General features: G+C 34.3%; 1 protein-coding gene across 1 annotated transcript; it reads left to right on the plus strand.

Moving 5' to 3' along the window:
• Window positions 1–419: 419 nt before the first annotated feature.
• On the plus strand, window positions 420–8911 carry LOC145045384 (uncharacterized). Its single transcript, XM_078993723.1, has 8 exons — window positions 420–520; window positions 667–1735; window positions 1821–1946; window positions 2589–2686; window positions 3232–3568; window positions 3666–3899; window positions 4010–4110; window positions 8407–8911. Exons 2-8 carry the CDS (start codon window positions 788–790, stop codon window positions 8831–8833), a joined length of 2271 nt encoding a protein of 756 aa, XP_078849849.1. The 5' UTR covers window positions 420–520; window positions 667–787; the 3' UTR covers window positions 8834–8911.
• The last annotated feature ends 8135 nt before the right edge of the window (window positions 8912–17046 follow it).

The following is a 17046-nucleotide window of genomic DNA, read 5'->3' on the forward strand; positions in this document are numbered from 1 at the left end:
AACTATAAATTTTTATTAAATATAACTACTTTTTAGAAGTGTTAGATCAATAACTAGTAACAAAATTTTAACGAAAACCACAATACGTGTATCTCCGATTAGAAAAGACATAACGAAGAGCAAAAAATCGTGTCTCAAACGAAAAAACGCGCGCCATAACACGCCATAACGCGCCATGGCGCGCCATATCACGCCTTGCCACGCGCCACGCCTAACAGCAACGTTATGAAGCTTTCGTAACCGCGGAGCCACGCCTCACGCCATGACGCGCCTTTTAGAACACTATATATATATATATATATATATATATATATATATATATATATATATATATATATATATATATATATATATATATATATATATAATGAAGTTTAGTATTATGATATTGTTTAAATGTCATTTCAAATTTGGTTTCAAATAGAACGGTGGTATTGATTTTTAGAACAGTGGTTTTTACCCAATTCTCTTCTCGACCTCACCGACTCCCTATTCTCTCCGCCTCCAAGCATCAAAATTTGTAAGTTTCAACGTAATTTCTGGTTGGTAATTTTGAAAACCCTGAATTAGTTCATCGTTTGTTATGTTATATAATTATACATGAATATAAAATTAACTTGATCTGTTATTGTAATTAACTAGTTATGTTTTGTTCTAACTTTGAAGCCAATCGTCAAGGGGGATCGAGTGGCTGAAAGGGGCAGAAACTATTCTCCATCACCGTAAAACGAGTATTAAGGATGCGCTGAAACTTGTGAGTGTTTGCGATATTAAAGAACCGAGGGTCATGGCTCTACCTAGAGATGGTGTTCCACCGCTTACCGATGCTGACATAGAAGAGTTCGATCATCTCAAAATTCAAATGGAAGATATAATATCCGCCACTGACAACTTTAATCCCACCAAACTCATCGGTCGAGGTGGGTTTGGTCCGGTTTACAAAGGAGAACTCTCTCTTCTTACAGGACCAACAATGGTAGCTTTTAAGCGCTTAGATCCTAGATTGGGGCAAGGAAATATCGAGTTTTGGAAGGAGATATTGATGCTTTCGGATTGCAAACATGAAAATCTTGTCTCTCTCCTGCACTTTTCCATTGAGGGTGACGAGAGAGTGCTTGTTTACGAATACGCCTCGCATGGAAGTCTTGACCACTATCTAAGTGACAGTAGTCTTACATGGGAGCAACGCCTACATATATGCATCGGGGTTGCACATTCGCTGAAATATCTTCATGATCCTATGAAAACACAACAAATAGTTCTCCATCGAGACATTAAAAGTGCAAACATCCTTCTGGATGAGCAGTGGAATGCTAAAGTTTCTGATTTTGGCTTGTCAAAGATTTGGCCATCAAATCAAACGCGATCATATCTCTTCTCCCATCCTGTGGGGACACAGGGATATTGTGATCCGTTATATGGAGAGACAGGTTTCTTATCAAAAGAGTCTGACGTGTATTCCTTTGGTGTGGTACTGTTTGAAGTTCTGTGTGGAAGATTATGTTACAAACATCGTAATGGTCAAATTAATGGCATTTTAGTGCATGATTGGAAACGGTGTTATCATGAAAAAAAACTAGATGATATTATCCTAAAAGATCTTAAGGAACAAATAAATCCGGATTCTTTGATAACTTTTTCAACAATCGGAAACCAATGTTTAAATGGAGATCGTAGAGAAAGACCAACGATGGATGAGATTGTGAAAGAACTTGAGGTTGCACTTGAACAACAAGTAAGTATATCATAAAAAAAGTTCCAATATAACATCCTTTTTTTTTTTTTTTTAAGGTAAAAATTACTTCAAATTGTTTCTGCAGAATATTGCTTACAACAGGAATTTAGTTGAGATTTCAAAACTTGCGGTGCCTCCACTGTCCTACAGATCACACGATGAACTCATCTTGCTTCTCTCGAAAGGGATTCTTGTTGATCAGGGCAAAAGGGTAATTATCTTTAATATTGGTAATTTGGTATTATATATGGTTTTATTTTGATTAATTTCCTTTAAAGCAGAGCATTTAGCGAAATAATTTTGAAGTTTTATCATACTTGTAATTGGTAAACGTGGTAATATTTAGCAGGAGTCTTTTTGGTAAAATGCAAGAAAAGACGTGTCGTCTGAATCAAAATTTTCATTTAGCAGTGGAAGGAAACTTTCCATTTGCTACAAATTGCATTAAAAAGGAACCAACACTGCTAATATTCTTGTTAAAGATTTTTGATCAAGAGAAAAGGAGTCAACTTTGAAAATTTCTATTCAAGTCACAGGCTTTATAGTTTTTTCTATCAACTTCTATTTTATTTAGACAAAACTGCACAAATAGGGTGGTTAGTTGGAAATTGTCACTTTTATTGATTAATTTTTTCTATTTTGGTCAACCAATGTTGCCACAGAAAGTCATTTGCATATAAATGTTATATTTACCAGTTAATATCTATCCTATTTTATCGATTGCTCAAAATAGAATATTAATTATCTTATAGCTTTGGTTTAATTTAGTTATCTTTTTTCTGTTATTAACCTCTTTGTATTTTGTTAAATAAACATTTATTGACGTGATGAACTGATTATGTTTGTATGACAGTGGCTTTCAATAAATAAAAACAAAAAAGTTCATGAAATGATATCTGCAGCAGAATGTGTGAAAGGATTTGTGTTTCAAGTGACTGCTGAAATTTCAAGGTTAGTGGCTTCTCTCTATGAATGAATATATGTTTATTTGTCACTTTTTTGCTTCTTTATATGGGTAGTATTATATTACAATGAGTAAATTACTGAAATCGTCCTTGTGGTTTGGTCAAAATTGCACGTTTGGTCCCTAACTTTTTTTTGCACTCGGATCGTCCTTGTGGTTTGATTTTGTTGCGTTTTTCGTCCCTATGGTTTGGTAAAAGTTGCATGTTTAGTCCCTAACTTTATGTATGTAAGGGACGAAAAATGTAACAAAATCAAACCACAGGAACGAAAAACGCAACAAAATCAAACCGCAGGAACGATCTGAGTGCAAAAAAAAAGTTAGGGACCAAATGTGCAATTTTGACCAAACCACAGGGACAATTTCAGTAATTTACTCTATTACAATAAATATAGTTAATGAAATCTCAAAGAATTCATTGTTTAGAAAGCTTTAAAAGTAAATGATTTTTTTTCTTCAGATGCTACATTACCCGTTTTCTATCGAGTGAATGAAGTATGTAAGTTTAAACACCTATGATTGTGAAGTGCAGGTTTTCGAAAATCTTCCGTGTACATAGTTTTGTTTTCAAAGTAGAAGTGAGAACTCAGTTTTTATCGACAGCTATCCCATACACGATAAACCTTATCTTTAAGCCTAGGATCAAGAATTATGGGATATATATACCCTTCAAATACAAATTGGAAGAGGAGACAGATTATTTGATGTCAGGTGCTGTTCATCAGAGAAAAGACGGATGGCTAATGGCTGAACTTTACCAGTTTACTAGCTACCAAAGAGAACATGATTTTAAAATTGAGTTCTTATCAGATTCTATAACATTTTCACGATCCAAAATTGAAGGCATTGAGTTTCGGCCCATGGAGCATGTAAGTTGAGAAAATCAATTATCGATGTATCATAAACTCATCATTTCTTGAATCTATCTTAATTTCAAGTTTCGGCTTGTCAAAAATGTATATGAAGTTAAAATCAACACGGATGTGTATGTTATACGAAAATCTTGAGGACAAAAACAAGGGGGATGTGGAACAAATATCAACTTCGGATGCAGATTGGGAACAAAAAATGTGGCCCAATTATATAGATTTAATCAACTTGTCAAAAGATTATATAAAGTGGACAACTAAGAAAGAACACTACTTTCTTCTTCGCAAGGGGTTCCTCATCGACAATGGTGAAGACAAATCTTCCAATTTGGTAAGTATTTTAACAGCTATTGTAATGTATAGTTGATTTTTTTAATTAATTAGTAATTATGCGTATGATAGGTTCATTTAATACTTATCAAATCTGATTTCGATGACTAGTGGCTTTCTTTTAGCAAAAAGATGAAGATACGTCTCATGATATCTGCAAGAGCAATTTTGGTGAAGGGTGATTGGATTTGGAAGTCTTTACCGGAAACAAGGTAATCTCTCTTTCTTAAATAAATTAATTAGTTTAGAAATAGGTGTATGAGATATTTTAAGATTTACATGTTAATATGTTATTAAGCTTGTTAGTTATCAATATTTGAATAATGTACATGCCATGCGGATGAGTCTTATGGCTATAAATGATCACAGTAGAAGTATGGTCACCATGGGCGGATTCACCTTAAACCAAGAGGAGCCGACCAATCTTGGTTTCGCCATAAAACTATATATATATATATATATATATATATATATATATATATATATATATATATATATATATATATATATATTAAATCGACAATCATCATATTTTACTTTTATATATAACTGAAAAAATTAAGAGTGTCCCGTTAAAAAATTATAAAACCTTATGAATTGATAAAAAGCCCATGAAACTAAGCACCATTTGCTTCACATCTATAAAGGTGATTCCTTGGTTTCTATTATTCCAAGTGTGATATATTATTCCAAGTGTGATATGGGACACAAAGCTTAACATTTAAGGTTCTTCCGTCTCAAATCAACCCTTTACCCAAGAGTTTCACCTTGTGTGAAAACTTCAACTTTGGAATTTATGAAATTTAAAATATATTCAGGCTAAATTTAAATTTAAATGGTGTAGAATATGTGTTCTAACAATCTAATATGTTAAGAGCATCCACAATAGAAACTTTTTCAAGAGCTTTTAAAAAACCTTTGCTCCTATTGTGAGCTTTTTCATAGCCATCAGGATTAGCTTTTCAAAAAAATTTGATAGGCACCGTTAGCAACAAAAAAGACAGTTGTTATAAAAAGCAATAAAATTCTATAAAACAACCTTTGATATGTCCCATTAGTAAGCTCATGAAAAAACTCAACTATTGTTGAGATGTATGAAGGTTTTTGGGATGTTGAGCTGTGTCATGAAAAAACATCTCATATTGTGGATGCTCTTGTACGTTTTGACATGGAAATAATGTTGTTGTTATTTTAGATAGGGTTAAAAATTAAAGAATTTTCATGTTTAGACTTGGCTCTTTTTTGCACCGAATTAACAAGGATAAATAATTGCATTTAAATAAGATGTTCCACATCATAGCTTCGACTTGTCGTTAGTCTGAACATTAGGTTATTTTAGACCGGCCAATGTGTGACTTTATTTTTCTATGATCAATAGTTACCGTGGTTGCAATAGTTTATTGATCCATCCGAGGATGCTTGTTTTGAATTATCAATTATAACAATTATCAAATCTTGAACACTAACAACACTTTTAGTCAAAGGAGTTGGAAGTTAGCTGTTCAAATTGTTCCTCCTTAATTTTTAGACAAAACTACAAGAATGGTCCTTGTGGTATGTCGAAAATTGCCATTTTTGTCCAAACAAGTTTGGATAGTCCAAACTTTTCATTTTGTTGCGAGTTTGGTCCAATTTGCTCTGAACTTTTCTATAATGACCATCTGCTAACGTCGGAATCATCGGAGTTAGGGCTAGATCTCGTTGTGGGTTAAAAAAACCCTAGCTTTGTCTTTCCAGAGAAGGGCCGTCAGAGTAAGGATTTGCAAATCCGAGAGAGAGGCTTAAACTGTCTGAGAGGGCCACCAGAATAAGGATTTGCAGATACGAAACCATAGCGATGGCATCTGCAATGGTGAAGGTATAGACAACGACGTATCTTATACTATGCAAAAAAAAAAAAAAAAAAAAAAAAAAAACTTTCAATCTTCTGTTTTGTATTCTTGTATTGTGCAGTTGACGAACCTTCGATCTCCTAATTTGCCCTCAATCTTCTGATTTGTCTGACCACCTTACCATTGTTGGATCTGTAAGAGAGATTGCGAGAGATGTGGCGTTCCACATCACATCTGTGTGTGAGAGAAAGTGAGAGATATAAGGAAAAATGATGTTTATGTCGGATCTATGATGTTGGTGTTGTTTATAGATGGAGGTGTTATTTATTGGTGCCATTTATAGGTATCGGTGGTGGTGGTTGTATTGTTGAGTGATGGTGTTGACATTGATGATGCAAGTCTTATGACAAGAAAAGGATATAAAAAGGGGTGGGGTTTTGGTGGTGGTTGTTTTGTTGGCTAGATTGTTGCAAATCTCTCGCGAGTGCTTCGATAATTGTTGAAGGTGATACTGATGAAAGGGAAGTGTGTATAAGGTGTCAAAGATAAGGGTTGAGTAGGTGGGGTGGTTTCTTTTTGTTCTTTTTTTAATTAGAAAAATATTAAATGAAATAAAAAAAAAAAAAAAAAAAAACACCTAAGGGAAAATCCGTCATTTTAAATATTTTCAGGATATTTTGGACCAAACTCGGAATAAAATCGAAGTTTTGGACTCGTGATGCTAGTCCAAAGCTTATTTGACAAAAGTGGTAATTTTCAGCTAACTACAGTTACTAGTTTTGCAATTTTGTCAAAAAAATTCTGTAAGAAATTAAATAGAGGAAAAATCTCATTTCATATTGTTTAGGACCATCCATGGATGTTTTAGAAACAAGAGGAACACTGGTATCAAAAAATTAGCAGAAATTATTTTGTCTTATAACAAAGTAGTAATATTTATTTGCTAACTTGATTTTCAAAATTATTGCTTTTTTAGTTTATAAAGATTTAAGTTTTGTATTTTAAATTTTTTTGATATGGTATAATACAAGTATCTAAATATAAATTACATGCTCGTCAATATCTGTATTTATTTATTAACAAAAAGTCATTTAATTTGTTTTTTCTATCATTATACATGTTAATATATATGGTTATTGTCATTGTAGCCCAACCAACTAATAGGTTTTGTTTTAAATGGTCTTTTATGTTATTTTTTTGCATTCTAAGGGTACAAATTCAAGTTTTTAGCATTTAAAACATCCCTTTGTAAAAAAATCAAGGGGTCACCCGGTGAACACATTCGTAATCATCATGTTTATTGTGGATATGATTAACCTGCTTCACCCAACACAAACATAGACTTTCTCTCACACACAGTAACACAAACACAAACTCTCTAACTATGAGACCTTCCTCAACCGGATCCCTCCTGCTCCTCCGCATCATCCTCATCTTCCACCACAACCGTCGTCTCACAACCTGCTGTTTGTGATATCGACACTCCCTTCAGCCACCTTTTCTCCCTCTGGCTCACCAACTGCTCCACTGACTTCTCCCTTTCAACCATTCCCCCCCCCCCCCCCCCCCCCCCCTAATGACACTAACCTGCTTCACCTTTCTCGACCGCTATGTTCCCATCATTCGCTTCCCCACCTCCCTTTCCACCTGCTTCAGTTCTTACTTCATACTTGATGAAGTAGGCTGTTCAAAAAGATTTTTTGTTCCTAATGAACCTACAGAGGTATTTTATTACATCTATCAAACACATCCTCTTTCTCACCGTATGACCTCTCGAACAAAAACTAGGTTTTAGAAATTGATGATTTTACGGTTGAATCCTTCACCAAAATTGTTTCTTCGAAAGCTGAAATCAGTGACAACGTTAGAGGATGAACAATCCAAGGTAATATACTCTTTCGAAAGCTGAATCCTTGAGGAACGATGAAGATGCATATTTTTTGACAGCAGTGGTTGATACCAAAAAAAAAATAAACCAACCACGTACGTCCTCATCCTGGTCTGTTAGCTTGAAGTAGTTGATGCTCTGTACAACGATGGTGTGGGTAGGTGTATTTTTAAAGTTGTTGGCAAAAAGAAATATAAGGTTTACTTTAGGGGATCAGATGAGGAAATGGTGTTTAAATAACCTGATTTGAGGCGACATCAAAAATGGATCTCTGGTTAAATGAGTATCTTCTAATTTGGTAGATATTTTTAAGAAGTAGCATGTTCGGCACGGGGTGTTTGAAGCTTCTAACTTCTAGCATTTAACAAAAATCTCCATACTGTAAATATAAAACTGGATCGAGTAGACACATGCGAAAGTTCAAAATTTTGGGTTTCTATTTACCAATTCAATTAAGTAATAAGTATATGATATGAAAGTAAAATCAAATAACATGTTTTGCTTTTAAACCAATATTAACATGATATGTTGAAAAAATCAATTAAATGATACGCGACAACTTAAAAAAATAGATTTCTTCTTTGTTTGGATTGTGTGTTTAGGTACTTTACTTGTACTATTATAAATTATTTTTCTAAAGGCATACATGGTTGTCTCAAACAGTCTAAATATATAAACATATTATTGCCATGTTGATATGGTTGCACCATTTGATGCTTGCTTTGATGACCAAAATGCCATACTACAATTCTATCATCTCCATAACATGTTAATCTTACTATTTACAGATTTGAAGTGGTGGCCGAGTTTCTTGACCAACAACGTTTTGAAGTTTTTTTCCGAATCAAGTCAGAATTGTTGTCCCCGGTAACTTATTCAGGTCTTCTCATATACAAACTACCCAAAGACTCTCCCTTGCATGATAATCTCATAAAGATGGAGAGTAAGAATCCCTTTAAACGTAGTCAATTCTTTTTAGCCCGTCCACCTCCTACCCCTGTTATTCAATCCATGGTTGATCAAAACTATGAGAGTTTATCGCACCCATGCAAAATAAAAGGCTATCCAAAATTGAGGAAGGATGGTTGGATGGAACTTTCATTGTTTGAAGTGACAACAGATGCCACCAAGACTATTGAAAAGAGTCTTATGTTTATGGCACCTAACAATATGCGAGGCCTTGTCATTCAAGGGATTGAGTTTCGGTCATTGTAAATGGCATTTTTTTTTCCTTCTTCATGTTGTATTAACAATATAAAATAATTATAATGAAAGATGTTTATTAAAGGTTCAGTAAGTTATTACATTTACGAAACTGCTACTAGAAAACCAAAAATAATAGAATATGGAAGAGAACCATCTTTATAATATAATGTGGTTATCTCATAAACCAACCATACTTTATTCTGTATACTATAATCACTACAAGATAAGTCATTTAATTGTTATATATTGTTGCTAACATCATTTACTCACTATATATTAAGGGGAAATCTACAGAAAAATCTCATGAGATGGAAGTCTTGTGGGGATCAATTTCGAATGTGATAAACCCTTCATTTTAATTGAAGAAATCAAACGAGAATGCCTGAGAGAGAAACTGGGGGCACATGTTCTGCCATTGCTAAAGCTTGAGCGATTGGAGAGTATTTCAGACACTCAACCATCGGCTTGAGATCATTAGAGTATTTTATTCAGTTGAGATCGAGAATGAGATTTTGATTACCTTTGATGGACAACATCATAGTAGAACCGATTTTCTCATCAACATAAAAAGTTTTAGAAGAGCTAGCCATTGATGCAAACGGAGAAGAGGAACAATGTTTAAGAGAAAATGGTTTTTCTTGCCATAGAGATCGAGAGCTTTGAAAGAGTTAAATTGTAATCAAGCATCAATTAGCCTTTTATAAGATGGGATTAATGAGACAAATCTGGAATTTGGTGCTCCCATATCTCTGAGAAGGCACCTAAAAAGTCGTAACTGACAGGCGTGATGTCAGCCGACATAGCTGACAACGTGATGTCAGGACTGGTTTGAAAAAAATTCATGCGCCCAAATAACTCTTATCCCTTAAAATCCACCGTTTTAGTTCTGTACATTCGGAATATATTGCCAATACATGTTCTTTTAATTTGAAATTCAGAATAATAGAAATCAGACTTTTGGAGAATCACATGCATTTTTGTGCAAAAGTGTGCCAAAGATTAAGAAATAAATCAAAATGTATGGGAATCTGTGATGTCAAAATTGACATAAAAGCAAATGGATCCTGAGCAAAGATCTCTTCCTTCGGAGTCAAGAGAGACTCATAAGTGTCTGTGTGGTATCCTATTGAAGTACGATCATCTGTTTGTTGAGAAACAGTGAAAGGCTTCTACTCATTTCGGTTTACAGGTGGCTTTGTCTTAAACCAAACTCTGAAACTCAATATATGTTCGAATATTCGGATTAAGTATTTGTCTGACCAGTTTAGCCATAAAAACAACTATGCTTAGGAATTATTTCAGTAGCTGGACAATATGGAAATCTCAAGAAAAATAAAATTGGACCTTTAGGGAAGAAATGTCTTAGATATAGAACATTTCATAAAGATCTCACAAAAATAAAAACATCAAGATTTCAAGGTACAAACCATGAAGGTTGTTACTCATCAATTCCATGGTGAAAAATCTAGAACATATTATTTGTTCACCGTTAATTCAAAAATAGGTTTCGAATTTTTGGTTTCACTCAATTCATGGTAATAACGAATTGAAGATCATAAAGCATACGTTCTGTAACCATAAACCTCAATGGTAATTGCTGAGAGTCTCGAGGGCTACATTTATGAAAGTGAAAATGATGAAGAATTGTTTGAGGTGGTTCTGAAGAGAAGATGTACCTCTGCTATTATGAATGAGCAAACAGTCAAGTCTTAAATCATTTGAGAAGATTAAGGTAGCTCAATGACTTATGTGAATGAATAGCCTATTTGGAAAGAGACGATTGGTATTATTGATCCGTTAATGACTCGAACATAGAGTCTCAGAGGCTTTGGAAAACATGTTGCAACATGCTTCTAGGGACACTTAACTAGTAAAAGAATTCGGAGTTAGAAACCATTCCCCAATGTTCTTATTTGAAGCCAGTATATATTTGCAGCTAAAATACATGATGAATACTTTACACAAAATAATGAAAAATATTTTTGGTGATTTTTGAATTTTCTGAAAAAGAAATAAAAACAGAAAAAGAAAATATTTTTGAGATTTTTGAATTTTAGGAAAAAGAAATAAAAAACAGAGAATTCATAAACTCAAAACAAAATAGACAATACTAACTTAATTAATCAAAAAAAAAAATTATTATACAGAGGACATGAAACTTTTGAATATTCAGATGAACAGTGGACTCCGAGTTACTCCAAGCGTTCACATCCATTCGGAACCGAGACCAAAACTGTTAGATCGAAGCAGTTCGGAGTAAGATCACTATTTTTCATTAGTAAACTGATTTCGGAATAAAATTAGCTTATATCATTCCTAAGCCTTATAGAATTTGATTAAAAGTTTGTTTAGGTAATGCTTTCATAAAGATATCAGTTAATTGATCAGCGGATCTGAAAAAGTGAATTTTGACATTTTTATCTTCCACATGATCTTTTATGAATTGATACTTCAGTGTGATATGTTTGGTCTTGGAGTGTTGCACTGGATTGTGGCAAATTCGAATGGTGCTTTCAGAATCACAAGATAGTGATATTCTCTTCTTATTAATCCCATAATCCCTTAGTTGACATGAATCCAAATAACTTGTGACGTACAAGAGGCAAAAACATTATACTTAACTTCAACAGTTGATAAGGAGATGCACGTTCGCTTCTTCGACTACAAACTTACAAGTTTTCCATCAACAAACTGACAACCTCTAGTTGTGCTTTTTCGGTCAAGACCGCAACCTCAAAGATCAGCGTTAGAGAATGGCTGCACCAAGAACCCGGAGTTCAAAGGGTACCATATTCCTTGTGAGGTTGTTCGTTTAAGATATCTGAAGATATTCCTTACTGCAGTCATATGGGGTTTGCATGGATTTTCTTGGAACTTGGCACAATAGAAAACAAAAAACATAATGTTTGGAGGACTTGTTGTTATATATATCAATGAACCTTTCATTTGTCGATAGAGAGTCATATCAGCAGCTTATTTGTCAAAAGATGGAGTTAGTTTCGTTTCGAATTCCATTAGAACTTTGACCTTCAAATCACCCATCATGACGAACTTTTCAAGTAAGGTCTTCGTATAAGCCTCCTGATTTATTAATATACTTTGTTGACTATGTCTAACCAAGTAAAAAGTTAATCAGACGAATGGAGTTCATCTCAAACTTACTTACCATCAACTTTCGGAACTCAACAGTTAAACATGGATTAGTTTATCCGAAAATGATATCATCAACGTAAATTTGGACAATCATTAAATGTTCAGCATCTTTCTTGCAAAAGAAGGTTTGGGTCGACCGATCCTTGTTTAAATTTAGCTTGTTTTAAAAATCAAGTAAAAGTTTGATACAATGCTCATGGAGCTTGCTTCAGACCATACACAAACTGATCCATAATTTAGCAACGGTTTGGATACTTCATATCCATTTGATAGACGTCAAAGTTCTTGTGAGCTGCATATGCTAAGAAGATGTGAACTGATTCCAGTCTTGCAAGTAGTACGAATGTTTCTTCATATTATATGACTTCCTCTGGGCAATACCCCTTAACTACCAATCAATATTTGTTCCTGATCACATTCCCTTCTTTGTCAAGCTTTTTGAAAAACACCCATTTCAAACGTACCACAGATGCATCTTTCGGAGTTGGAATCAGCCTCCAAACTTTCTTGCGCTCGAATTTGTGCAACTTTTCTTGCATAGTCTGCACCTAATTAGAATGATCGAGGGAAATCTTCATTGTTTTTAGCTTAATTATAGAAATGAACGGGTTACATATGCAAATTTCCATTTTGGAAAATAATCCCGTATGATTCGCTTTTAGCTGAGCTCTGGTGAGAACTCCAGAAAAGGTTGAACCAATTACTTGTCATTTTGGATGATCCTTGGTCCATTTAGCTAGGGGAGTATTGTCGAATCATAGGATGGATCCAATTTAGCATTTACTTCTTTGAATTCCGATTAGGCATCTGAGTCATTATTTTCAGTCCCATTCTCTCCCTGGAATGGTGCATGTGGCTCTTGAAGGCTCATCTTGAAATGGTGGTTCGAGGCTTACTTTGGGGTTTTCATTCTCCGACTAGATTTAACAATTACTATGAACCTGAGGAGTAGGTTTCAATGAGGAGGTTGATGTAGAGCCCTCCCCCTGCACTGAAGCATTCTTGGACTTTGGTGATGGATTCTCAGAGGTCTTCGGATTGAGTGGTTTGTTTCTTAGATCTTTCAAATCATCATCGCTAATCTTCTTGAGTTCCTCTCCCTTGTTATTTGTGGCTTTTGATTCCGAAGAGATCACCTTATCAGGCTCGTCAAATAGATTCATGAATTCCTCATAGAGATTCGAGAGAAGAGTCATCATTGGATTTGTTACAGGAAAGATCTCATCAGATTGCCGATCCAACATCTGATAAATCTTCAGATAATTGTCTTCGAATGTTACATAATAGGTTTCTTCAATTTTTTTGGATTTCTTGTTGAGAACTTCGTAAGCTTTAGAGGTCAGAGAATAGACAAGAAAAATTCCATCGTCAGCTGTCACATCAAATTTGTTCCATTGTTCTTTAGAATTGAAGATAAAACACCTGGATCCATATATATGGAAGAATCTTGTAGGGAGTAATTGAGAAATGTTTATTAATGAGACATCGATTCTGAGTAAATCGGACAGTTCCAATAGCCTCAACGTAGAAGTAAAGAGGGAGATTCGTAAAAGACAACATGGTTCTCGCAACATTGCAGGAAGACCGGTTTGCCTTTCAACGACCCCGTTCCACTAAGGAGTATACGGAGCAGAAAAATTATGAACAACTCATCTTGAAGTTATGAATTCTTCGAACACTTGGTTTTTGAACTCCAAACCATTATTACTGTGAACATTATGAACCAACTTTTACAGTTGAAGTTCAATAGGCTTGATGAAGTCCTTAAGCTTTGAAGTAGATTCTGATTTTTGTTTAAGAAAATAAACCTTGGTAAATTTAGAAAAATCATCAACAATAACTAGAATGTATTTGTTAACACCAATACTCTCAATGGCTGATGGACCACAAAGATCAATATGTAGTAAGTTGAGTGGCTCAATCACTTTGGTGTTTATTATTGTTGGATGACTCTTCCTGCTTTGCTTTCCCAATCCGCAAGAAGCACGGAGATGTTCATTCTCAAACTTCAGAAAAGGAAGTCATCACACATGATCACCAAGTATGAGTTTGTTGACGTCCTTGAAGTTCATATGCGAGAGCCTTCGGTGCCAAAGCCAAATATCATTCAAAGATGCTTTAGTAAGAAAGAAAATAGTCGGCCCCTTGGATAGGATGGAGATTGAGAGGATACATTTCACCTTGTCGTTTAGACTTTAATATCACTGCCTTTTTTCTCTTTTATATTATCTCAGAACCCTCATCATCGAATGAAAATTTAATAACTATACCTACAACCAATTGCGACACACTAATTATGTTATGATGTAGGAATTCCATGTTTGCTACATTCTAAATGGAAAATTCCCCATTCGTGATCATGCAATATCCTTTGATCTCCCTAATTGAATTATTTCCAAATTTGACACGTCCTCCATCTTTCAATGACCTGAATTCCCCTAACTCTTCTTTCCTTTCTGTCATGTGATGCAAACAACCACTATCAATATACCATTCGGAGTCGAACTGTGTCACACCCCGAAACCGAGAACGTCAGAAACGTTCTGGGCGGAGGACGTCATGTAAACTATCACAACAATGCAAAGTAGTAAACAAGCAACAACATCATCCATTGCATTAATAGTATAATTTTAATTACAAGTGTTCTCTTTCATAGTATAAAACAACATAATGAATAATCAAAAAAAAAAAAGACGAGTCTTGACTGCTCCGTCTTCTCAAAACTTGGTCGTCGTACCTGTCTATTTGTGACTTGAGAATGCAAGTTATTTTGAAAGTGAGTATCAACAATAAAGCTGGTGAATTCATAAGTATTTATGTGTCTTTGATTTGTAAAACTGTAAATAAAAGACTTGTAAATGTTTGGTGAAAAGTTTGTATAAGTATGAAAATGTTTGTAAGAAATTGTAAACGTTTGAAAACCCTAGAAAATCCCAGATTTCCTACTAGTATAAAAAGTAGTCTTCTACCAAGACCCAAGTGTTTTGAAAGTATGCATCATTGTAAAAGTGAAGGTTTTTCCACTGTATAACTATTATTATTATAACACTATAGTCTACCTCATCGTTTATGTGTATGTGTCACAAAATAAAGGTAATAAGGAAAATAGTATATCCATATCAAATATATTCTACCTCATTGCTCATGTCAATGTGTCACAAAGTAAAGGTAAGAAGGAAAATAATATAATAACTAAAATTGTATCCTTTTGCACTAGGATATTCACAGCGTCGTAACTTGCCGAACAATACAACCGTAGACACCCGTCAATGTGCATTTTCGCTACCATAGCTAATAGCCTTGGGGGTGGAATGGTAAGTCCCGAAATGTATGTAATAGAATCTATGTAATCGTCACTCTGTAATTTTATCTCTGTAATTGTATCTCTGTAAATGTATGTCTTGTAATTGTATATAATCGTATCTCTTCATATAGTGTGTAATGTATTAGTATTTCTGTAACTGTATCTCTTCATCTAGTATGTAATGTATTAGTATTTCTGTAATTGTATCTCTTCATATAGTATGTAATGTATTAGTATAGACTCATTAATGAACTGACTCTTGTGTGATTCTTTGTACTTGGAATAGTAAGTAGTATCTCCTAACTATACCTATTATAGTTACTAGTAATGTACATGTATAACCGAAAGTATGACTTTGCTACCCAAAGGTACTGAACCGACTAAGGGAACTTTTATGTATATATATGTATACATAATATATAACTAATATTTAGACTATATTCGGACAACTAACTGATACCTTAAGTAGACATCCAAACAAGGAAAAGGAAATAAATCGTGTTAGCAGTTCTAAGTCCTTAAAACATTACTTATATTACTATACATATATAGGTATATATTTGACAATACAAAAAGTATAAAAAAAGTGTTGTAAAACCTTTGAAAAGTTTAATAACTAAGAAATGATGATTTGATGTCAGTTTATAAAACGATTTGAAAGTAGCTTGTTTGATTAGACAATTTTAAATATAAGAAAAACCTTTGTTTAAATACAATTGTAATAGAGTTTGAACGGAAACATACAGCACGTAAGACAGTTTGATAAAGAGTTTTAACATGTCAAACATTTGAGAAAGTCCTATGAAGTAATTTGTTTGGTAAAACAGCTAAAAGTGTAGTAAATCTATTTCTATGGTAGTTATTAATCACACGTAATTGATATAATCAGTAGCATGATTCAAATTGTATTCTCCCCCCATAAAAGCATTTATAAACATTTAAAAACATTTAAAAACATTTAAAAGGTTAATTAAGGGGTATGAACTCACCTGCAGAGAGTGGATCGGATGGAAGTGTCGAACAAGTGCTTGGTGTCAAGTGAAGACTTAAACACACACAATGACCCTAATAACATATAAAGACATATGTATATATTAGTGATTATAACACTAATTAGGCAAGTATAAACACCCTAATGTGTGGAAAAAACTTTGGTCAAAGTGTTAGGTGGCCATTGGGTTGCAACAAAAGAGTATAAGGCATTGTATTTGAGTTTATAGTAGATGGACCATACCACAATGGAGTTTACAGCCCATGGTAGTTTACTCATCGCCGTAAACTCTCTAAAGGGTCTCAATTTGAGGCTTAAAGGTTAGATGTCTTAAGTGCTTAAGTGTTCCAAGGCTTAAACAAGAGGCTAGGTGAGTTTAAGGTCCAAAATTGACCTCAACTTGAGTTTACGGCCTGGGGACCACTTCCCCATTAGTTTATGGCTACAAACTCATGGTATGAAGTACCATGTCAATGTTTGGAGTCCCTAGTTCAATGGTGGTTGGTTCTAGACTACTTTCTGGGCATAAGGAAGGAAGAGAGGGCATCATTGCACCCTTAAAGGGAGTTTACGACCTTGGGAGATCCTTGGCTAAAGTGTTAGTTCTGGGCATAAGGAAGGAAGGAAGAGAGGGCATCATTTCCCCATTTGATGTCAGTTCTGGGCATATGGAAGGAAGAGAGGGCATCATATAACTTCAGTAGATAAACCCCGACACTTATCCCTTAAGTGTTCAAGGCTCAGAACGCTCAAACAGACTCCAAATTGTGCTAA

This window comes from Lactuca saligna, chromosome 5 (assembly GCF_052625555.1).
Source record: "Lactuca saligna cultivar CGN05327 chromosome 5, ASM5262555v1, whole genome shotgun sequence".
Classification (NCBI taxonomy): domain Eukaryota; kingdom Viridiplantae; phylum Streptophyta; class Magnoliopsida; order Asterales; family Asteraceae; genus Lactuca; species Lactuca saligna.